Source organism: Rhinolophus sinicus, linkage group LG07 (genome assembly GCF_036562045.2).
Source record: "Rhinolophus sinicus isolate RSC01 linkage group LG07, ASM3656204v1, whole genome shotgun sequence".
NCBI lineage: Eukaryota > Metazoa > Chordata > Mammalia > Chiroptera > Rhinolophidae > Rhinolophus > Rhinolophus sinicus.
The window spans coordinates 80,069,185-80,093,395 of record NC_133757.1 but is presented as its reverse complement, the minus strand read 5'-3'; the positions used below and the strand labels follow the sequence as shown (position 1 = coordinate 80,093,395).

The following is a 24,211-nucleotide window of genomic DNA, read 5'->3' as shown; positions in this document are numbered from 1 at the left end:
GCCCTGGGCCCTCTGTGAGCCTCCTACAGTCACTTGAGTGACACTCTGAGTTGCTGTCTCCCGTTGTACAGGGGAGCAAAGGAACTCTCAGGGAAGCCATGGGACTTGCCCCTGTCTCATGCCTAGTGCTCCCCAAGTGGGAGCGGGGTCACCAAGTTACTTTCCAAGGGGGCCAGTCTCCTCTGCATGCCAACACTGGTTTTCCTCACTACCAGTGACCCCCGAAATGAATGCTCCATGCTCATTGTAACTTGAGTTTGTTGGGTTTTTGGAAATCGTAAGATGTCCTTGAATCACACAGCCCCAGGTGAAACCAGAGCCTGCCTTTTCTGGAGCCTTCTACAGTGTGGGGCTGTCTTCAGGAATGTCACTGTCTGAGCTCCTTAACTCTGAGCGTGGTCCCCCAGGTACATCACTCAGGAAGGCCACAAGCTGGAAACGGGGGCCCCACGGCCTCCAGCCACCGTCACCAATGCCGTTTCCTGGCGGTCCGAGGGCATCAAATACCGGAAGAATGAGGTCTTCTTAGACGTCATCGAGTCAGTCAACCTCTTGGTAGGTTCCCTTTTCTTTGTTTTTAAAAAATGTTGTCTTCTCCATGATTGTTGTAAAGGCAAGTAGACTTTTAAAAGTAGCAAAGCCCTGAGAACTATTCAGGTCCCGTGTGGTAGCACATCAGCAAGATTCAGTTTGGACCACTCACTGCAACGCGAGCTTGTTTTATCTTCATTAGCTTTTGTTCTTATTTAGAATCAACACATGCGCATTATTTTAAAAAGACAACAGTATATACAGTTAGAAAGTGAAGGGCTCCGCGATCAGAAAGACCACCACGCTGAGAATTCATTGTCGTCCTTTGGGACTTTATTCTATAGACACACAAACCTAACGTTTCTGTAAAACTGAGAGCATAAGATGTTCTCCTGCAACTTGGTTTTGTTTTGTTGTTGTTGCTTTGCTGTTTTGTATGTCTTCTTTTTTTTCCTTTACTTTTATTTTTTAAATTATGACCAGGTAAAATTGACCTATGAATTTTAGAGTATGTCCAGACTTGTGTACCCATTACATTCTCAGGATACTGAACGGCTCCATTACCTCACAGACTTCCCCTGTGCTGCCTCATGGCGGTCACACCTTCCCGCCTGTCCCCAAACCCTGGCAACCACAGATCTGCTCTCCGACAGTATAGTTTTGTTTTTTTGAGGTTGTCAAATGAGTGAAATCCTACCGATGTGACCTTTGGAGTCTGGTTTCTTGCTCTCAGCATATTGCCTTTGAGAGTCATCCATGTTGCTCCATTTTATCGAAAGTTGGTTCTTCATATATTTATTTATATTTTCTATTCTGAACCACAGTGTGTTTATCTGTTCACCCACCGAAGGACATTGGGTTGTTTTCCAGTGTTCAGCAATTGTGAATAGCGTTGCTATGAACATTTCGTGTACAAGTTAATGTGTGGACAGAAGTTTTCATTTTTCTAGGGCAAATACCCAGGGGGATTGCTGGGTCATATGGTTAAGTGTATATTTAACTTCATGCGACACTGCCAAGCTGGTTTCCATTGTGGCCACACCATGTTGCATCCCCACCGGTAACATCTGAGAGTTCTGGTTGCTCCACATCCGTGATGAGTATTTTTATTGTTGTCATTCTAATATGTATGTAGTGGTATCTCATCTTGGCTTTAATTTGCATTTCCCTAGTGGCTCATGACGTTTAACATCTTTTCATGTGCTTCTTTGTCACCCATAGGTCCTCTTTGGAGAAGTGTCTCTGTGTCTTTGGAGCATTTTTAAATTGGGTTGTTTGTTTTCTGATTGTTGAGTTTTGGAAGTTCTTTATATATTCTGTATGTAAGTCTTTTGTCAGGTATGTGATTTGAAAATATTTTCCCCCCATCTGTCATTTGTCTTTTCATTCTCTTGGCAGTGTCTTTCACAGAGCAAACATTTTTAATTTTGAGAACGTCCAATTGATTGTGTTTTGGTGCGATGGCTGAAAAATTCATTGCCAAACCCAAGGTCATATAGATTTTCTCCTAAATTTTCTTCTAAAACTTCTATAGTTTTACTTTTAGGTCTGTGATCAATTTCAAGTTAAATTTTACATAAGGTATGAGGTCTAGATCCATCTTTTGCATATGGAATAATATTTTGTAGTTGTTTTATTATCACTTTTTTGAAGACTGTCCTTTCTCCGTTGAATTATTTTTGCATTTTTGTCAAAAATCAATGGGCCATATTTGTGTGAGTCTATTTCTGGGCTCTCTATTGTGTTCCATTGACCTATGTACCTATTCCTTCGCTAATACTGCACTGTCTTGATAACTAACTTTGTAGTAAATCTGAAAATCAGATAATGTGATTCTCCCAACATTTTTCTCTTTCAAAATTGTTTTAACTATTCAGTTCCTTTGTGTAGAACTTGAGAATCAGCCTGTCTATATCTATAAAAAATTCCTCCAGGATTTTGATTGGTATTGTATTAAGTAACTATTAATCAATTTTGAGGGGAAATTGATATCTTTAGTATATTAAGACTCATAACCCATGAAACAGTATATCTTTTTATATTTAGGTCATCTTTTATTTCTTTCATAAGTGTTTTGTAGTTTTTACTATGTACATGTTTTGTTAGATTTATACTTAAGTATTTCATTTTTTTGAAGCTATTATAGATTATATATTTTAAATTTTATGTAGAATTCACCAGTGAAATTATCTGAGCCTGGAGATTTCTTTTTAAGAATATTTTTAACTACAAATTTCAATTCTTTAAGTTATAGGACTATTCAGGTTTTCTGTTTCATCTTGGGTGAGTTTTGGTAGTTTGCTGTTTTCTTAAGAAGTTGGTCCATTCATCTAAGACATTGAGTTTATATGCGTAGTATTGTTTATAGTATTCCCTTATTATCTTTTTAATGTCTGCCGGCTCTGTACTGATATCCTCTCTTTCATTCCTGATATTGGTAATTTATGTCATGTTTCTTATTTTTTGTCAGTCTTGTGAGAGTTTCATCTATTTTATTAACGTTTACAAAGAATCAGGTTTATATTTCATTGATGTTTCTCTATTTTTGTTTTTAATTTCATTGATTTCTGCTCTTTAGTATTTCCTTCTCCATGATTTGGTTTTATTTTGCTCTTTTTTTTCCTAGTTTCTTAAGGTAGAAACTGAAGATATTGATTTGAAACCTTGTTTTCTAATATAAACGTTTAATGCTATAAATTACTCTCTAAGCACTGCTTTAACTGCATCCCACAATTGGTATGTTGGGTTTTCATTTTTGTTCAACATATTTTCAAATTTGTCTTGAGACTTCCTTTTTGATCCATCGATTATTTAATAAAAGTGTATTTGTTAATTTGTAAATGTTTGCAAATTTTTTTTAACATTGATTTTTAATTCCGTTATTATTTGAGAATATACTTTGTATAATGTCAACTCTTAAAAGTTTGTTAAAGTTTGTTTTGTTGTTTACAGTGAAAAATTTTTAGTTTTGGAATTAGCCAGCTGGACTCAATGTAGATGCTCCCAATTTTGTTGGCAACATCCAAAGCACCATAATCAGGAGCCAGTCGAACATATGCCCTCTTCTCTCCATCAGGCCTGATCAGGATGTTGACCTTGGCCATGTCAATGTCATAGAGCCTCTTCACAGCCTGTTTGATCTGGTGCCTGTGGGCCTTGACATCCACAGTGAACACACGTGTGTTGTTGTCTTCTATCTTCTTCATGGCTAACTCGTAGTTAGGGGGAATTTGATGATGGCGTAGTGGTCAAGCTTGTTTCTCCCGGGGGTGCTCCTCTGAGAATATTTGGGCTGCCTTCGGAGCCGCAGTGCCTTGGGCCTTTGGAAGGGGGTGATGTGCAGATCTTCTCTTATTTTTCATTTATTTATTTATTTTTGTGTGGCTGTGGATGCCTTCAGGACTGCTTTCTTTGCCTTCAAAAGCCTTTGCTTTGGCTTCTGCTTTGGGAGGGGCAGGGGCTTCCTTCTTCGCTTGTGGCGCCATCTTTCTGGAAAAGTTGTTAAGGTTTGTTCTCATGGCCCAAAATATCTCTCTTGGTGAATGTTCCGTGTACACTTGAGTAAAAAAGTGTATATTCTGCTGTTGTTGGGTGGAGTGTTCTTTAAATGCCAGTTAAATCCATTTGGTTGAAGGGCATTATTCAATTCTAGCAAGTCTTGCTAATTTTCTGTCTACTAGTTTTGCCCATTACTGACAGAGGAGTGTTAAAATCTCTAACTGTCACTGTGAATTTGTCTGTCTTTGCCTCACATGTTTTGAAGCTCTGCTATTAAGTGCAGACACATTTAATATCCTTATGTTTTCTTGGTGAACTCAGCCTTTTTTCATTATGTAATGGCCCTCTTTATTCCTGGTATTTTTTTTGCTGTGAAGTCTATTTTGCTATTAATATTGTCACTCTAGAGTTCTTTTGATTAGTGTTTACACGGTATATGTCTTTCTACCCTTTTACTTCTCTTTTTTAAATCCTCTTACTTTTAACTTCCCTACATATTTGAAATGAGTTTCTTATTGATAACATATAATAGGGTCATTTTTTAAAATCCATTTTGACAGTCTCTGTCTTTTAATTGATATGTTTAAAACATTTATACTTACTGTCACTATAAATTTTTTGGATTAAAGTCTGCTATTTTATTTGTTTTCTGCTTGTTCCCTCTGTTTTTCATCCCTTTGTTTTCCTATCTTTCTGTGGGTTACTTGAACATTTTTAGTATTCTATTTTGCTTGTTGTGGTTTTTACTGTATTTCTTTGTATAGTTTTTTTAGTGGTTTCTATAAAATACTTACCTTCTCACAGTCGACTTAGGACAGCATTTTACCACTTCGATTAAAATTTAGAATCTTTACTACCCATTTATGTTACAGTTGTCCTATGTATTCATCTATAGGCATTGAAACTCCATCAGACAATGTTAAAGTTTTTTGCTTTCGGTTGTTAAACATACTTTAAAGAACTCATGAAGAGGAGAAGAATAGTCTACCTTATTTACCCAGATATTTACCATTTCTGTTGTTCTTCCTTCATTCCTGATTTTCCAGGTTCCCTTCTGGTATCATTTCTCTTCCATCTAAACCTTATTTTAGCAATTCTTCTAGAAGAGGTCTACTAGCTACACATTCCCTTAGTTTTCCTTCCTCTAAGAATGACTTTATTTCACCTTCATTCCTAAAGGAGATTTTCACTGGATGTGAAATTCTGGGTTGACAGTTTTCTCTAAGCACCTTAAAAATGTTCTACTTCCTTCTGGGCTCCATGGTTTGTAATGAGAAGTCTAGTCACTAGTCTAGTTAGGGGAAAATCCTTCTTCCCCTATTGGCAACTCATTGTCTCTGGCTGCTTTCCAGATATTTTTTTTTCTTTTTTCTTTTTTTTTTTTTTTTGCTTTAGTTTTCAGCAGTTAGATTATGATGTGTCTAGGTATGCATATATTTGTGTTTTTAACATTTGGAATTTGTTTGACTTTTTGAATCTATAGGCTTATGTCTTTCACCAAACTTGGGATATTTTCATTATCTCCTCAAATTTGTTCTAATCAGTTCTCTTTTTTTCCTTCTGGACTCCAGTGATGTGAATGTTAAACATTCTGTTATTGTCCCATGAGTCCCCGAGCTCTGTTCATTTTATTCCATCTTTTCTTCTCTCTGTTGTTTTAGATTGAATAGTTTCCATTGATCTGTCTTCAAGTTCACTGAGTCTTTGCCATTCTGCTACTGAGTCCCTCCAGCAAGTTTTTAATTTCAGTTACTGTATTTCTCAGTATAAAATTTCCATTTGGCTCTTTTTCCTGTCATGTTTCTTTATGAGATTTTTTATTTTAACATTTGTTGCAAGAGTGTTTGCAAGTTTTACCATAGCTATTTAAAGTCTTTGTCAGTTAATCCCAAATATCTATGTCATTGTTGGTGTCTGTTGATTGTATTTTCCATGTGAGCTGAATTTTCATTCTGTTTGTGCTGAATAAGTTTAGATTCTATCCTGGACTTTTTTTTAACATTACATTTTAAGATTCTAGGTCTTATATAAATTATATGGAGAATGTTGATATTTTTGTTTTAGCTGACGTTTGACTTGGTTTGGTTCAGGCCACAAGTTCCAATCCCCACTTTGGGCCGTGAGTGTCAGTTCAGTTTTCAAAGCCTTTGTGCCATTTGCAATTTGAATCTCCCCGAAGTATGCACTGCCTGGTGGTCAGTCAGGAACTGGGCAGTTTGTTTCTCAAAGTCTTTGGTATGCTAATTATGACCCTATCGCTGCATGCCCAGTTCTAGAGAGATCTAAAGACATAAGCAATGTCATGGGGCTGCTTTCCTGAACTCCTCACCCTCTGCTATCTGCCTGGTACTTTCCGGCTGCCTGGGGCTCCCCTTTGGTTCTGTGGCCAAGCACTGGGGACTCTAGATCCCCACTCTGTCATACTGGGCTACACTTGGGCCTGAACACTGGGCTTGCCCCATCCTCTCGGAACAGCGGTCAGATTGCCTGGGGCCTTGGGGAGCAGAGAAGGGGGAAAAAGAGGGATTTCTTTACTCCTCTGACTGGCAGGAGTTCCCCTTCTGGGCCTGGAGCCAGAGCTAGGTGCTTCTGAGAGCTCTGTCTGCACCCAGTACTCACTTCCGCTTCCAGGTTCCTCTGCGCTTTCGCATGGGGGAGAGGGTGCTGCTTATTCTTGGCTCCTCCTGGATTCGCTTGCTGTGCTTTTGAATCTTCCCATAGTTGCCTGTGCCTAAAGTCAGTGGCAGAGAAAGGATGTAAGCCAACCCCACGTCACCCATAGCTGGCCTGTCTCCACATCAGATATTGCCCCACCTCCACTGTGTGTGTGGCCCACGAGGACTAGGCCAGTGCCATCACGGGGCTCACTTAGGGACGCCCATCCTGACTGTGACACACAGTGCAGAAATGAGCATGCTCGTGCATCCTCAGACGTGTTTTGGGCATCTCGCTTACCTGGGCAGGATTTCTGGAGGCGGACTTCCCAGACGTGGCATTGTTGAGATGCTTCCCAGAGAGAGGCTCCTAATGGACTTCACGTAACTGAATTTGCCTTCTTACTTTTAAAGTCGAGGGGCGAGACGGTGGCTTCACTAGCTGCATTCCCCTCCTACCTGAGGACCTTGGTCTGAATTGTTTGTTGAGCCCAAAACATGGTCCATCTGGCTCTGGGGTGTCCTGGATGGAAAAGCAAATCCCAAGAGCAGGAAAACAGTTGTGTGGGAAAACACAGAGTTCAGGGGTTTGGGGGCGTCCCTGCATGAGGCTGTACCTAAAGGACTCTGTTCCTCCATACTTGAGGCACGTGAGGACATCCAGGCGTGTTGGGACGCCGCCTTCCTAAGGGTGTTTGCAGAGCCGGTGGCTGAGTCAACATCAGCCTTCAGAGCCCAGAAATCTGGATGGCGTAGTACACTTAAGCAGCCGATCCCTCGGCAGACATCTCCGTGCCTGCCCTGGGGGAAGCACCGGCTTTGGGCCTCTGGTCCCGCCTCAGCTGAGAAGGGCAACCCTGCTGCCTGCAGGGCCAAGATTCGCTTTGTGGGCTGTGTGGTTTTCTGTCTCCACTTCCTGGGCCTGCCTTCCCAGCATTCATGACCTCCCACGTTCAGTTACAGAAGACTGTGCAGTCCCGACTCCCCAAGGGGGAGACAGCCCCCAGAGAAGGGGACCGAGGGGCAGTCACAGTGCAGGGGGAAGCACGGAGGGCCCGTGGAGTAAGGCAGGTGGGAGTGGCAGCCAGCCAGAGCCCAAACAGGAGAACCCACGCCCGGTCTACCATTGCTGCTGACTTCCGCCTGCCTTCAGGCGTGTCCCTGTGCTGACCCAACGGCGAACAGCTTGGCACAACCCCCTCACTAGGAGGGAGACGAGACAGGCAGCCAGGCTGGGGAGGCAGAGCAGGCAGCAGCTGACGTGCGCCATGGGTCAGGGAGCTGCTTGCTGGGGTGAGGACAGCGAGAGGTCAGTGTGGCCAGAGTCTAGCGAGCGACGGAAGTGACAGAGCCAGAGCCTGCAGGGCCTTCTGTCCTGTTTTGTACCCACCTTGGGGTCATCGCCCACTCAGCGCCTCAGTTCTCCGCTCCCCTCAGAAGAAAAGGGCTTTCATGTGGACATGTGGACAGAATTTCCTGCTTCTTTGCATAAATTGGAAGTTCGGGCCCTCTACCATGTGTGTGGCTATGTGCCCGAGGAGTGGCCTGGGTGGTCCTAGTCTTGCTTGCTGGTGTGGATGTGGCCTCATACAGGGTGGCTCTCTGGGGTGGTGGTCAGGGTGGTGGCCCCAGCGCCTCTGTTATCTGCTCTGTGCCTTTGGAGGGTGGCTCCCCCCTCTGTACCTCAGTGTTCTTATCTCTAAAATGGACACAAGGAGAGTAGCTCCAGCAGTCTCTAAGACAGTTTCAGGGTTTGCCCATCAGCCAGTTGTGAGTTTTAATCGCACTCTCAGATGCCTCCAGTTGGCACATGAGATACAGGGTTGCCCAAGTCATAGCCCTGACCCACAGACTGTTGAGGGGTGCCGAGAGGGCCCCTGGCACAGAGGGATGTGTGCGCTGTGCCTGCATCTGTTTAAGTGCGTTGTTATTTTGTATCCGTGGTTATCAGACTCAGGGTAGCCCTGGGGAGCGAGGAGGGCTCAGGGCCAGGAAGCTCCATCTTTAACAGGCCCTCGGGGATGTGGGCCCGGTGGCCTCCCCAAACCCCACATGGAGAAACAGGAATCTGGAGAAAAGTAAGTGTGGCCTGCTCCGAGAGAGAGGTCTGGCACAGGGACGAGTCACCAGGTCTTCCCCCCGGCATTTAGGGCTCCTCAGAGGGCGCGACGGTTGAGAGAGCCCTCAGACAGGATTCCTGGCCCAGGTCACCAGGCCTGTCCCTGAGGGAGGAGCCTACAAGTACCTGCCTTGCTGGCTCTGGCAGGAAGGCTGAATGGGATGGGTGAGGCGCCCCCAGCTCGGGACAGTGAGAAGGGAGTTGAGAATGGGGGTGGCTGAGAGGGTCATGCAGCATGGCGGGGGACAGTGGCTGGCAAGCTGGGCCTCCCTTCATATCCCTCCCCTCCCCCCAGGTCAGTGCCAATGGCAACGTCCTACGCAGTGAGATCGTGGGCTCCATCAAGATGCGAGTCTTCCTGTCGGGCATGCCCGAGCTGCGCCTGGGCCTCAACGACAAGGTTCTCTTCGACAACACGGGCCGTGAGTACCCAGGCCTGGGGCCCTGTGCACACAGCAGGCCTTGCCCTTGAGGCAACTGCATCCTGAGCTCAGATTAGACCTGAGGGAACACTTAACTCAGTGAAAGAATGTTGATCTCAAGCACTTGGTTTAAGAACATTTTCATGTTGTTTACAAGACAACTGTGAAAACTAATACCTAGAAGTGATACCTAAAATTAACACCTGATAAATTAATAGAAGGGACCTGGCCTGGAGGTAGCACGTCCTGTTGTGGGCCAGGGCTAGAGCAGCCTCCGGGGTCCGGATTGCTGGGGCTCCGTGTTTACAAACTGGACCACCTGCCTCCCAGCCTGCCACAGGCCAAGCATGGCGGGCGCAGTGGCCAGCGTGGTCAGAGTCACCTCCGCAGTGGCAGCGCAGCTCCCTTCCTAGGGCTGGGTTCAACCCACACAGCCCCTCTGTGGGTGGGAAACCAAGACAGGACCCTAGGACTCAAGGGACGGTGGGGCCAGGGCCCTCGGGAGCCCCGAGCTAGCACCACAAACCCCCCAGCTGGCTTTGTTAGTCATTCAGCAAACGTGTCCCGAGCAGCCACCCTGCTTGGAGATTTGGCGTGAACCAAGCTGAGCATGAGCCCAGCGTCGGGAGGTGAAGGGGTCTTTAGGAGGCTGAGGAGGGCTGGGAGGGTGGAGTGTGGGGACCCAGGGTTATCTCAGAACCCGGCCCCTTTGGTGTTCGGGGCCCAAGATGCTGTCACAGATTTGGACGGCCCAGGCAGTGGAAACATTGCTGAGAGTGACCGGAGGCCTCGGGTCTGTCCCGCCCTCACCCCTACCTCCTCTTCAGGTGGCAAAAGCAAGTCAGTGGAACTGGAAGACGTGAAGTTCCACCAGTGCGTGCGGCTCTCCCGCTTCGAGAACGACCGCACCATCTCCTTTATCCCACCTGATGGCGAGTTCGAGCTTATGTCCTACCGTCTCAACACCCACGTGAGTGCGCCCAGGGCCCCCCACCCTGGGGCCAGCTCTCACCGCCAGGCAGCCATGGAGGCTCCGGGCGGGCTCCTGTCCCCTTCCCACGGGTGGGACAGTCCCCATCCAGGGTGAGGCTCATGTCTGTGACGTCACCCCCAGGGCGGGTACTGGGGCTGCCCCGGCTCCAAAGAGCCTGTGTTTGAAGACGTGGGGCTCTGAGCTTTGTGAGGGGCCAGGCCCCTTCCTGGGCAGCCCCAGCAGCAGCCCTGGTGATGTTGTCCGCGTTTTCATGGAGGCCCTTGGCAGCTCTCTGCTGCCGGGGCTCTGTGCTCGGGCCTTTCCTAGTGCAGCTGTGGACTCGTCCAAAAGCCCTGGGCTCATACCTGGACAAAGGGCCCCTCGCCCTGGGCCTTGGTCTCCCTCTGAAATGGGGCTTTGTGCTACGACCATGTGTGAGTGTCATCTCTACTCCCCCGGCAGGTCAAGCCCTTGATATGGATCGAGTCAGTGATTGAAAAGCATTCGCACAGCCGCATCGAGTATATGATCAAGGTGTGTGTCTGTCCTGGGGACAGCGTCAGCCTGGGGACAGGACGGCGAGGGTGTGCAGGGGACAGCACTTCCAGGGGAGGGGCTTCCTGTGGGGCTCTGTGACTCCCATCCTAGAGGGTGAGGCCTGTGGCTGTCATTCTTACGGCATCCCTATGAGCTCAGATTCGGGAGTGGGCCCGGGGCACAGAGGGGAGACACACCGCCCAGGGCCTGGGTGTGGCCATCATAGCAGTGGCCTCTGGCCACGCAGCCAGGAAGGTCGCTGCCTGTCAGGTAGAGCACTCCTGCTACTCAGTACACCCTGTCTAGCCTCGGCCAGCCTTGAGGACACAGACCTTGAAGTCCCAGGAGGCCAGGGCTGGACTGGAGGGAGGAGTGGGGAGGCCGGAAGGTCAAAGGATTGAATAGGAAGGAAGAGACGGAACTTTCAAAGTCAGGCGTAGGGGAGATCTCGGGGCGTGAGAGAGGGATGGGCTGTGCCTGAGAATGGGTGGGGTTCAGCTCGGTGGAGGGTCCCACAGGCCAAGCTGAGGGGCATGTGGTCAACGTGGGGACAGGCTGGCGGGGCTGGGCCATCTCGCCTTCACCCTTTACCGTGTGGGCCTCCTCTCCAGGCCAAGAGCCAGTTCAAGCGACGGTCGACGGCCAACAATGTGGAGATCCACATCCCGGTGCCCAATGACGCTGACTCGCCCAAGTTCAAGACGACGGTGGGGAGTGTCAAGTGGGTCCCGGAAAACAGCGAGATCGTGTGGTCCATCAAGTCCTTCCCGGTGAGCGCTGTTCTCGGCGGGCGCCCCCGCCAGACGTCCCCCGTGCCTGTCATGTGGCCGGTGCCTGCGGGCTCTCCCCGAGCCTCAGGATGGCACAGGGCCAGGATCCTCAGCTGGGACTTCCGGGAGGGCCAGGAGGAAGGGTGGATGGAGAGCTGAGGAGCTGGCAGGCAGGGAGGGAAAGCTGGAGCCTTCTGGGGGTGCAGAGGGTGACTCCGCCTTGTGGGCCCCTCCCACCTTCCTCCTCAGCGTCAGGGCAGCGTCCCCTCCCCCTTCCCTCCTTCCTTCTTTCCCTCTGTCTGACACCCTGGTTTAAACTCAGCTTCCCCGAGGGGAACAGATTGCCCTGAAGCCAGAGTAGCACGGGTTTTGGGAATCCTCCTCCAGCTCCGGGAACATGTACTTTGTGCCCCGTGCCAGCCCTGCCTGCTGGCCTGGCTGCCTGGCTTGTGTTCAGGACTCTGAGCACTTGAGTCTGGGTTTGCAGGAGTCGCTCCCGGAGCACCTGGAAGGCGGGTGTGTGCCCGAGCTGATTCCACTGTCCTCATCTTCTGTAAGGCAGGCTCTCAGCCAGTCGCTGCTTTCTCACGTTCTCCTTTCTGTCTGGACCCTGCAGAGCTTGGGAACAATCCCAACTGAGTTAAAGAAGCTGGACATGCAGCCATTCAAGTGCCTTGATTTTTTTTTTATGTTAGTCCTTTCCCTCAAAACCATGATATAATCACGTTACAGAAAATGTAGGAAATAGAGGAAGGAGAGAAAAAAAACTAATCCCACCACCATAGTGCAATTGCTATTAGACTTTTGATGTATTTCATTCTAATGTTTCTTTCTTTGTGTTTTTGTCTGACATTGTTCTGAACAGGAATAGAGCCGATCTGGTCTTGTTCACTTGCCTTGCTCCTATCAGGCATTTTCCAGGTCACTGACTGTCTTCTCGGTTTGGGCAGCAATAGAGTATTCCACAGAGGGGGTGACAACCATCCTGGATTGTCGACTCTTTCCACTGTTTAAAATAGCATTTATTTCTTTAAAAATAGAAAAATCAGAAGATAAATTGCATGGTTAGCTATAGGGGAGGAAGAGACATGGCCACAGGCTAGATCCATCCAACCAGTGTGGACTGTACCTTACTTTATATCCTGTGGTGTGTTTCAGTCTAATCTTTGAAATTTTCATTTGACTTTGAAACCATCAAAGTATTTTTCGTGAGCGTAAAACAAAAGTAAATCAAAATGGAAAAAAAACGAAAGGTAAGGATTTCTAAAAATCAAAAACCAAATGAATTGACCAGTGTATCAAGTTGAGACAACCACACAGAGACAAACTACAAATGATGTGCCCAGGAACAAAAACAACTGCAAAAAAACAATTACATACATACTTGTATACAAACCCTTCCCCCGTCTTAGATTTTCTCCACATCACTGATTCAGTGTACAGTTTGAGTTAGGGTTGGCCTTTTTTATTCCATTTTTAAATGTATAAATCCCTTATGTGGTTCAAAAGTCTATTTAAAAAAGAGAGACCCAGAAGTCTCACTTCCACCCCTGATCCCTGAATCCCTCTTTCCATTGTGTTCATTTGTGTCTTAACCTTCTGAAGTGTCTTGATAAAAAGAAACAAATGTAAGTGAGTATCTTACTATTGCTCCCCCTTTGTTACCAAAAGGAAGAGAAATGCTGGTCTGTCCTTTGCATTTTTCTCGTAACCATTTAGGAGAAATGGGTATATAAGGAGATCTCCTTGTTCTTTTTTCCCGCTACATAGTATTCCACTGTGTGGCATTTATTCCATCTTTGTTCAGCTACCCACCAGGGCATTTATGTTGTTTGTAATGTTTGGCTTTAGCGAGACCACTCTGGTGATTGACCTTGGGCCTATGTCATTCTGTTTACTTGGAGACGTAGCTTCAGAGTCGATGCCAGAAGTGGAATTGCTGGGTCAAAGGGACACATGGCTGAGATTTCGTTGGACTGTTTCCAATTCCCTATGTGGGGCTTGTGCTGTTTTATGTTCCACCAGCTCAATTTCCCAAGCTTCACCAGCAGAGTTGCCATGGAGCTTTCAGACTTCTGCCAACTTGATGGCGGAGACACGGCTTCTGTGCCATTTCTCATTATAAACAAGCTAGAGCCCTTTCCTTATGCCTGAGGGCCATTTGCATTTCTCTCTTTGGAAACTGTAGTAGCTGTCTCTTGCTCATTTTTCTGTCAAGTTTGGTCATTTTCTTCTTAGTTCCCAAGAGCTCTTTATATATGAGGTGTGATAAAAAAATATGGTGAATGTGTAAGTTTAAAAAAATTTATTACAATAAAAGACACATTGCTATTAATCCCCCTAAAAATACTCCCCCTCGCTTCGAACACACTTATCCCGTCATTCTTGCCACTTTCTGAAGCAGTTCTGGAAGTCCTTTCATGAGTATCTTTAGTTGTGCTGTCATGGCTGCCTCCATGTCCTGAATCAATTCAAAACATTTTCCTTTCATGGTCATTTTGATTTTAGGGAAGAGCCAGAAGTCTCACAGTGCCTGATATGGTGAATAAGTGGATAAAGACACACTGTAATGTTTTTATTTGACAGAAATTGCCATACCAAAAGCAGTGTGTGACAACGTGACACAGAGCGTTGGCATGATGGAGGATGATTTACAGCACACTTTAAAACACACCTTCTTTCACTGCACCAAATAAGTTGAAATTTGTTACACAGTGTTACTAAGGTTCCACACACTGCTTCCTGTATTGAAGATCCCTGCCTTTCCCTTGGATGGCATTCGGCAGCGGCATCCACCATACTTTTTTTATCACACCTCATAGGGGCAATATTAGTACTTTTTCTTTGATACAAGTTGCAAATGGTTTTCCCCAGTGTGATGTTTATCTTTGACTTTGCTTCTGGTGTTTTTTGCTCTGCAACCTTTTTGGATTGCTTCTTTGTTTCATTATTGTTGTTTAATGTACTCAGATTTCTCAGCCTTTTCATTTTATCATGTCTGGATTTTAAACCATGCTTTGAAAGGCTCCCCATTCCCAGTTATAAAGGAATTCACCCCTGTTTGCGTCTAGAGCCTACCCAGTGGCATTTTTAACCTTAGATTTGAGGTCCTTTCAGGGCATGGACTGGTAAATGGGGTGAAGTACAGATCCAATTTGATCTTTTTCCAAATGGCTATCCAGTTCCCAAACAGCATTTACTAGAAAGTTCATCGTTTCCCCAGTGGTTTGAAGCACCATCTTGGTCACATATCAAATTTTCAGGCAGCATTGTGTCTCTTTCTGAACATCTTGCGTGTCTATCCCTGCAGCAAGGCCACAGTTTAACCTGGAGCTGTATTCTGTGTTTCAGCATCCGATAGGGCCGCCCCACCCTAACTCCCTCACCCCCATCACTTGTCTGTTTCCTGGCAATTCTTGCTTGTTCCATTTTCCTTACGAATTTTAGAATCAGTTTGTTGTACTAAATTAATAAGTTAATTGGGAAGAATTAACACCTTTATGAGGCTGAGTTGTCCTGTCCAATGGCTTTGTCCCAGTGTCATCTTTATGCTTTTTGGGAATGTTTTAACGTTTACCTCATGTGGACTTTCCCATACTTAAAAAAAAAAATAACTTTTATTGAAGTACAGCATGCATAACAGTACACAAATGAATTGTGATGAATTTTCTCAGCGTGAACACATCCGCGTATCTGGAACCAGGTAACAGCCAGAAAACACTCCACCCAGGATCCCCAAGGCTCACCATCAGTTTTTTGTGCATTTCTCATTAAGATGATTTTTAAGCTGATGTTTTGGTAAATGGGGCCTTCTCTTCCATTCTCGCTTCCAACAGGTCATTACTGTTTGTATGGCAATTTTATATCCTGGTACCGTACTGGATTTTTTGTTTGCAGTAGTTTTTCTTTTGATTCTCATGGATTTTCAGATATTCTTTCATATCATTTGCAGCCAGGTCAATTTTCCCCTCCTTTTCTCTCCTATTCTTGGGCATTTGATGGCTTCTGGCATCTCATTGCTTCTGTCTCCAGGGCCCTCCCATGGTGGTGGAGAGAACAGCCTCTGGCATTGTCCTCGACTGGAGCCACCAGGGTTTCCCCTGCAAGTTCAATGCTGCTTTGACTGTGAACAAAATCCAGCCCTTCTTTGCTGTGTTTTTAGCACAAATGGGTAACAGACTTAGCTAACTGCTTCTTCAGTGCCCTTTTCAGTTTAGATCTAATAATGGGATGAGTCTCAAACCATCAGTGCATTCTGACAAGCTCCACCTGATCGCGGTGTATGTTCTTTCTAATGTGCCTTTGAATTCTGTTGGTGACACTGTTGTGTTTAGGATTTTTGCATTGCTATTCATAACTTTCTAGAACCAGAGAGAGATTGAGTTTTGTTGGTCCAGTCTCTATCGGATATCAGTGTTATACCCATTTCATAATTTTTTTGTCTCCCTTTTCCATGTGGCAGAACAGTTTAACCTTGAGATTGTCTGGTCTTGAGATGGTGGATAGAATTCAGCTGTGTAACCATCTAATCTCTGCTACTTTCTCTGTCTCTTGGAATGGAAATTGGGCCATTTAGAGTTTCTATTTCTGTTCGAGTCGTGTGAGTAAATTATCTTTTCCTACAAAATTATCCATCCTAAGCAGTTTTTCAACTTTGTCTACACAGTTATAGGAAGTGTTTTTCCCCCGTCTCTTACAAAAGTTACTTCTCTCGTATTTCTTATTTTGTATATTTGTGTCTTCTTTTTTCTTGATAAGGTTATCTAGTGGTTTGTCTGTTTTTTCATATTCACTTTTGATTTGTTGTAATATTTTCCCATTTTTTAAGTCTTTAATTTCTTAGTCTTTTTTTTGTTCTAATTCTAACTTTTTGAGTTAGATATTGTAGTTCGATTATTTTGTCGTTAAATTTGTGTGGAGTAAGTACTTACAACACAGATGTTCCTCTTGAGCCCTGTCTCAGGTGTAGGACCCAGAGTCTGACATGTAATGTTTGATATCATCACTAGCCAGAAATTCTGTGATCAAATAGAGAGTTGTGTTGTTTAGTTTTGTTTTTAATTTCCTGGTGGAAGGGCCTTTGTTCCCATTTTCTCCTCAATCTATAGATTTGGTACCTGAAAGTCAGAGAATGTTATTTGTATTTGTCTTACTACTTCTAGAATTTATTGAAGTGTTCATTGTGGGCCAACAGAAGGTCAGAGTTTGTCAATATCCCACATGACTTTGAGAAGAAGGTAAGGGCTCTGTTACTGGGGTAGAGAGTTTGACACACATGCCCATGAGGTTCACTGTGCTGTGATGACACCCGCCAGGCACAGCCGGGTCAGCGCTGCCTCCTCTGGTTCCCTTTGCATCTCTCGCAGCATCTGCTTTACAAAAGTTGCTGCCGTGTTACTTGGTGCAAAGATACTCATAACTGTTATATCTTCCCTGTGGCCTGTAGGACTGTGGCCTGTAATTCTTGCCCTGAACTCTCCCTGTGACAGCAGCCCCTGCTCTGTTTTGTTTGCCCTCACCTGTTCTCCTGCTGGTTTAGCCTTCCTCTGCTTTGGCAGCATAGAGTTGGGTTTTGGTCTGTGAGCCAACCTGTAATTCTTTCCCATTAATAGAAGAATTAAACCCACGTATGTCAACATGACTGATTTGAGGTGGGTGTGCAGACTCCCCCCACCCCAGAAGGGCTGCTGCTTTGCACATTCTTTTGCTTTCAGTTTTCCTTGTCTTTATTATAAGTCTCGGATTTTTGGTCCTGTTATTGTTTCCTACACAAGCTGATGGAGCTGATTTTATTTCTTTGCCACTTGCTTTGTCTGTTGCTGAGACCACATTATTCTCCCCTCATTGTCCCAGAGTCTTTACTCAGCATGTGTCAGAGTCAGGCAGAGTCCCTGTTCTGTCATCGGCCCTGGAGGCCATGAATAAAGAGTGACCACTCCATCCCAGCAAGGGAAGCATGAGCCCAGCGCTGGGAGCTACGGCTCTGCCCAGTGTGCGAGCACAGCCCCCACTCTGGGCAGAAGCAGCCCTGGTTGGCAGCCCCTCCTGCTGCGAGAGCCCTGGGGATCCAAGACAGCAGTGTCCCACGCGTGGCAGGACCTGTGCTCTGCCCTGCTCGCCCTGCTCTGGGCGAGACGCACTGGGAGCTTGGACAGCCAGGCCAAGAGAGCTTACTCCTTGTGGCCAGGACTTGGCTTCCGGTCATTCCTGGCCCTGCTCCGAGACTCATTGCTTAGCTTCCGGGCCCAGAGCCACACCTTACTCCCCCTCAGGTGCGGGACCTGGGGCCAGCTTCTCAGTCAGCCCCCAGCCTCAGCCTCTTTTGTCACCGCTCCCCATTCCGTTCCGCATTTTGACAGTAGCCTGTTGCTCTCACATGTCGCCAGGACTGGGCATGTGGGGGTTCTCTCAGACTTTTCTGCTGTTCTCCCTCTCTTCTTCCTTCCCAAGGCCTGTTGGTCTCATTTTCCTTGAAGCAATTAGTCTCTCTCTCTATGGGAGCTTGTGAGACTTTCACTTGATCCTTAGAATTCAACGATTTTCCCCAGTATGGCCTCCGATCTGCCCGTGGGGCAGGAGGGGGAAGTTTGTAAGGCCTGGAGGATACGTGTTAGAGGAGCTGGGGTGCTGGGTGACTGCTGGTCACACAGGAAAGGGCTCCGTGGCCGGGCTGACAGCCTGCAGTCTCCAGGGGCAGCTGTTGGCCAGGCTGGGCCAGGGCCTTGGCCTGACCATCCCCACTCTTGTCTGCTCCACCAGGGCGGCAAGGAGTACCTGATGCGGGCCCACTTCGGCCTGCCCAGCGTGGAGGCCGAGGACAAGGAGGGCAAGCCCCCAATCAGCGTCAAATTCGAGATCCCCTACTTCACTACCTCTGGCATCCAGGTACGTGCCAGGGCTGCTGGGCGCAGAGCAGCCATGGACAGGCCCCATGAGCCTCACAGGGACCCAGAGTCAGTCCAGGCCCAGAGGGTTGTAGGTGACACACAGCAATGCAGCCAGCTTAGAAAAGGGTTCTCGTCGGCTTGTCGCAGGCGCCGTGGTGCTGCCCCAGCTCTGCCTCTCCCCATGAGCAGCCTGCGCTCCAACAGAAAGAGGCCCACACTTGTCTGCTCAGACCCAACCCTGTGCTTCAGCTCCGAGCCCAGAGACATATTCAGCCCCCAAAACTTAGAGTTTGAGCCTCTAGTGTTCACACGCTTGTCTCATTGGGGCCTGTCTTCCTGGGTCCTTCCATGAAAAACCTGCTAGGGGAAGAAAACCCTGGACTTCTCTGGGAATCTGCTGGAGGCCGGGTCTGTGAGCACACACACATCCTGGCTCTTTGCTGCACCTAGAGGCAGCTCTGCCCTCCCACGGCCTTAGCGTGGTGCAGACAGGCCTCCATGGCCTGTGCTCACCCACTCATCACAGCGCCCCCCGCCCCAGGCCCTGGGGGGATGGTTAGGGCGGATGGGGGGGGCAGCGTGGCATGCTCAGGGCCCTGGTCCCTGTGCCCCAGGTGCGTTACCTGAAGATCATCGAGAAGAGTGGCTACCAGGCCCTGCCGTGGGTCCGTTACATCACTCAGAACGGAGGTGCGTGCAGCCTACTCGGGGGGCAGGGGGTGGGGGTCTTGCGGCTGCCCCCAGGGTGGCGCTCACAGATACCTCCCTCCTAGATTACCAGCTCCGGACCCAGTGAGAGGACAACGCCCCACCTCTGGTGTGGGGGCTCCTGCTGGAGGCTCTGGGAGGAAGGCCTGCCAAGCCCGCCTGAAGGAGGAGGGCACCCCAACACTGGCCACCCTGGGAGACTCCTCCTCCTCCAGGTGCACCTGCTCTGCCATCACCACTCACTTCCAAAGCCCCTTCTACCAGGAGAGGCTCATCTTCCAGACGTCCTGTCTGTTTGCCCCCCCTACCACCCCCCTGAGTCAGTCGGGGGGGAAGGAAGTGAAGCCTTTCCCCCCAGAAGTCACATGCTGTTCAACTCCCTGGCGCCCAGAAGATCGGGAAACAACTTGCCAGGCTGCAAGGCCGCGCTGTCTGTTCCCACGTTGTGGTTTGGGAGTGTCTGGGGTTTTGTCTTCTCCCTTCCTTGCCGCTTGGGAACCTTGTCTGCGCCCCCTGCTCCTCGTCCTGAGACTCATGGACAGCACTTAGTGAGGACAGGACACCCGTCCCCTGCCCTCCTCCCTCCCATGGTGGGTCTCCCTCCATGTAGGGCCCGAACCCAGCACTTTGGCCTCTGGTGGCTCCTGGCCTGGACCCACTGGCTTCAACGAGTCACCTCCCCAGGGCCAGCCTGTGCCACACGATGCTGTCATGCAGCCACATCAGTGTTTGTCCCATTCGGGGAGGTGGGTGTAGCAAGGGCCGCTGGCCTTGGCAGGTGGGGGGCACGGGTCATCCACAGCTGTGCTTGGTTACCTCCCCCATCTGTGTTTGTGTCATAATTACATTAAATTTCATTAATGAAACCTGCCTTTCCTTGGGTGCGGTGTGGTGCAGACTCCTCCTGGGCGACCTGGCAGGTGCAAGGCTCACGCCAACCTGTGTGTGGCCTGCATATGTCACCGGCCCCCAGAGCCTCTGCCCCCCAAGTGAAGTGGGAACAGGCAGAGCCACTGCACTGGCCCACCCAGACCACCCCTCCCGGGGGGCGCGCAGACTAATCCTTTCCCTCTCCTCCGGGGTAACTGGTAGCGCCCACGCCTCAGATGCCAGCAGCTTGCCCCCATCCTGACGGTCTTCCTCAGAGTGTGGGCCTTGCTCCAGCAGCAGCAGTGTCTCCTGCGAGCTCATAGAAATGCATGTTCATGGGCCCCCCCCACCTTCCAAGGCAGTGAGGATGGGGCCCGAGAGACCTGTTAGGCTGTGCACGTGATTTGTGGGCGCACTGGAGTCAGAACCACTGTCTGGTCCACAGAGGAGAACGCAGCAGGCACATGGAAGAAGTGCCTCGTCTTCCCACCCCAGGGACCTGCCCTCACGCTCGCTGCTCGCTGTCCTTCCACCTTTCCACTGCGGGTGGCCCCCCACTGCCTTCAAAGGCTGTGCTCCCTTCTCTCCCTATCCCATATCACCCAGCTCCCCTCCCCCTTGGAGGTGTAGTGGGTGTCAGCCCAAGTGGAATCTTGGCTTTCTTCACACATGGACTAAACGATGCTGTGCTAGCCCAGGGCTCAGGCCAAGCCCTTGGAGGCACCCATGGTGCCCCGCCCCTCACTGCCCACTCCCACTTTTGCCGCAAGCCTGATGGCCCCCTCCAGAGGCCTTGGGTCCAACCCCATTTTCCCTTCTCACTGCTGTTTCTGGAGGCCAAGCTGCAGCATGGAGTCCCTGAGGGACAGAGAGACGTCTCTGGTCATCCAGTCAGAGTGGTAGCCTTTGCTTAGAGATGTTTGGGACAGTGTTACAGTGGTACCTTGGTTTTCAAACTCTGTTGATGAACATTTCGGTTTACAAACTCCATAAATTTTATGTATCTATGGTATTAGATAGCAAAATTCATGCTAAATTTGCAGTTTTAGGGGTTGATTTTAAAGGTCTGGAACGGATTAATCTATTTTGCATTACTTTCTGTGGGGAAACTGCCTCGGTTTTCAAATGTTTCAGAACTCGGTCTTCTGGAACAGATTACTTTAGAAAAACCGAGGTACCACTGTACCTTGCAGGCCCACTATAAACACACAGAAATGCGTAAAATAAAGTGAACGTGCACAGCTGAGCCCACAGGAAAACGAAGGGCCTAAAACAAAGGAACCAGGCACCAAAGAAATAGGATGAGGTGGTGCTGGGCTGCTCTCAGGAGCCTAGGGCTTTGGGTTTAAGGCCAGGCAGTTGGTGGGACTTGTGGCCTGTGGAGGTTGGTGAAATGCCATGGAGACCCCTGCATGCAGCTGAGACCCTTGGAGGTCGTAGTTACAGTCGCAGTAGGAAGATAGACTGACTAGAGAAGCTGCGTGCCCTCTGGCCCTGGGAGTCAGGAAGCGCTATGGACCGTCGTGGCAGGAAAGCTGGTAGAGAAAAGGCCTCCCCTGAAGTCTTACAACCACCAGTTTGGAGCTGAAATGTACGCTGCCCGGATGGTCTGAAGACACCTAAGCCAGACTTGTATGAAACAGATGTCCCTGGAGGGGTGCGACGCCAAGGTGCTCACCCTACACAGAGTGCACATTCTGAAAATTACAAAATGTGTGCGAGTCGGTCGGCAGACTAAGCAGCTGGATCAAATCCTCAAGACCTTTGTAAGGATTATCAGACATGCAGTAAATACACTCTTAAGTGATTAAAGGCAAAAGGGCTCAAATTTAGAAAAGAACAGTGCAGGTAAGACTTGCAACATCTAACAAGATAAATAATCTGTTTACAAATGGTACAACTTCTACAAGTCAGACAAAAGGAAACCCAATAGAAAAATGGGCAAAATGTGTGCACAAACAATTCTGAAAAGACAAAACACAAATGGCAATCGTGAAAAGCTGTTCAACGTCATAATTAAGGAAATAAATGATCACAATTAGATGCTATTTCACACTGATCAGATTGGTGGGAAAAAACTAAAATGTCTGACAAAACTATTAGTGAACAAGTGGAGTGTCAGGACGTATAAATTGATAAATTCATTTTTTAAATTGGCAAGACCAGCAAAGTTAAAGTGCTCCTGCTTGTGTGCACGCAGTAGGTAACACGTGGAGCCGTACACTGAAGACGTGCACTTGATACACTTTATATGTGCGTGTTATCTCTGAGCTTTCAAAGCTTAAAGATTAAAAATACAGCTAAAAAAATAGAAACCATGTTAATGAAATGGGAAAATTGCAGGAGGATGTTGTCTCATTATTCTTTTTTTAAAAAACATATACTATGTGTTTATTTTTTAAGATTTTATTGGGGAAGGGGAACAGGACTTTATTGGGGAACAGTGTATACTTCCAAGATTTTTTCAAAGTCAAGTTGTTGAACTTTCAATCCTAGTTGTGGAGGGCGCAGCTCAGCTCCAGGCCCAGTTGCTGTTGTTAGTTGCAGGGGGCACAGCCCACCATCCCTTGCGGGACACGAGGAATTGAACCGGCAACCTTGTGGTTGAGGACTCGCTCCAACCAACTGAGCCATCCGGGAGGCAGCTCAGCTCAAGGTGCCATGTTCAATCTTAGTTGCAGGGGGCAGAGCCCACCATCCCTGCGGGAGTCGAGGAATCAGTTCTCAACCTTGTGGTTGTGAGCCCCCTGGCCCATGTGGGAATCGAACCAGCAACCCTTGGCATTAGGAGCACGGAGCTCCAACCGCCTGAGCCACCGGGCTGGCCCCTTGCCTTATTATTTATGCAAAGTTTAAAATCATACAAAACAACACTTTGTATTTTGTATGGCCACATAGTATGTCATAAAATATAAAATCACAGAAGAGAAAGACCAACTCCAAACCAGACAGTGGTGCCCTCTGAGCCAGGAGAGGATTGGGGCTGAGCCAGGAACTATGGGCTTCAGTTGCAGCTGGCAAGTCGTATGGTCTGTGATACATACTTGGACATTTGTTAAGTGATCACCAGTGTTTTCGTAAGGGCCTAAGACTGCTCTTAATTAAGATTGTAATTCAGGTCATGTCCCTCCCCTGTTCAAAATCCTACCATAGCTCCCCAGTGCCCTCAGAGTAAAACCTTCACTCCCTGCTCTGTAGTCTGACCCTGGCCCCTCTCTGGCCGCCGCTCTCACCCTTTCTCCCTCTGCTCCAGCCATTCTCACCTCTTTCCCCCCCCAAGCTGCATCTCACCTTGGAGACTTGGCACTTGCACGTCCCCCTGCCTGGTGCGACCTTCTCTTGGCTGCCTCCTTGACACCCACAGCTCAACTCAAATGTCACCTTCTCGTGGCCACTCCAGTTTGTCCCTACATGCATTGTCCTTTGTTCCACATTTTCATGTGCCCCATCTGCCTAGAAGCCTCAAGGGCAGGGTCCTTTGGTTTGTCAGTGCTATGTCCCCAGGGTCCAGGGCAGTGCCAGGCTGGGTCTGGGACCTGAGGATACACCCGTGTGGCTCTGCCAGTTGTGGCCACCAGGGGACGCCCACGGGTCAGAAATCAATGCTTGGGAGCCACTGGGCCAGGACCAAGACCACAGGGAGAAGTGGACCAGACAGGCCGTCTGGGGGGGAGGCTCGAGCCCTCTCTGAGCACAAGGGTGTCCCAGACCCCTGCTATCCCTCCTGGGGGTTCTCACTGCCACCTGACCTGACAGATGTGGAAACTGAGGCTTGAAAAGATCATAGGTCACAGGTTTTGAACGCTCCCTCAGCCCTCTCAGCCCCGTGGAAGAAGCTAAGGAAGCTACAGGCGGAGACACTGGGGTCCTGGTCTCAGGGTGTTGCCTGTGATCCCCACCAATTAGACTAAGGACCAAGTCAGGGCCAGCAAGGGGGCAGGCTGACCCTCCCAAACTCAGGGAAGCTTAGCTCATGGCAGGTTGCCCAGCCCCTGCCTGAGCCCCACAGCCCCCACATTGTACACACAGAGAAACTGAGGTCCAAAGACAGGCCAGAACAGTCCTCAGGGCACCAGGACCAGCAAGGCCCCGATGCCCAGCTGCCCTCGGAGGAGGGGGTGGGTGCCTAGTGAAGCAGATAGGCAGGGCACCCCTCACCCACTTCCTTCCAGCTCTCTATTCAACAGATGGAGAACGGGGTCAGGCCTCTTCCAGGCTCACAAGGGGACCCCTGTCCAAAGC

General features: G+C 48.3%; 1 protein-coding gene across 1 annotated transcript in view; it reads left to right on the top strand.

Moving 5' to 3' along the window:
• The window catches only part of AP1M1 (adaptor related protein complex 1 subunit mu 1), a 28,533-nt gene extending 8,563 nt beyond the window's left edge, over positions 1 to 19,970 (top strand). Inside the window, exons 5-12 of the mRNA XM_019736875.2 lie at positions 408 to 555; positions 9,098 to 9,224; positions 10,052 to 10,194; positions 10,660 to 10,731; positions 11,346 to 11,504; positions 18,264 to 18,389; positions 19,006 to 19,081; positions 19,165 to 19,970. Of these exons, the coding sequence (XP_019592434.1) occupies positions 408 to 555; positions 9,098 to 9,224; positions 10,052 to 10,194; positions 10,660 to 10,731; positions 11,346 to 11,504; positions 18,264 to 18,389; positions 19,006 to 19,081; positions 19,165 to 19,187 (874 nt within the window). The 3' untranslated portion in view covers positions 19,188 to 19,970. The remainder of the gene's footprint in view (positions 1 to 407; positions 556 to 9,097; positions 9,225 to 10,051; positions 10,195 to 10,659; positions 10,732 to 11,345; positions 11,505 to 18,263; positions 18,390 to 19,005; positions 19,082 to 19,164) is intronic.
• Positions 19,971 to 24,211: the final 4,241 nt, after the last annotated feature.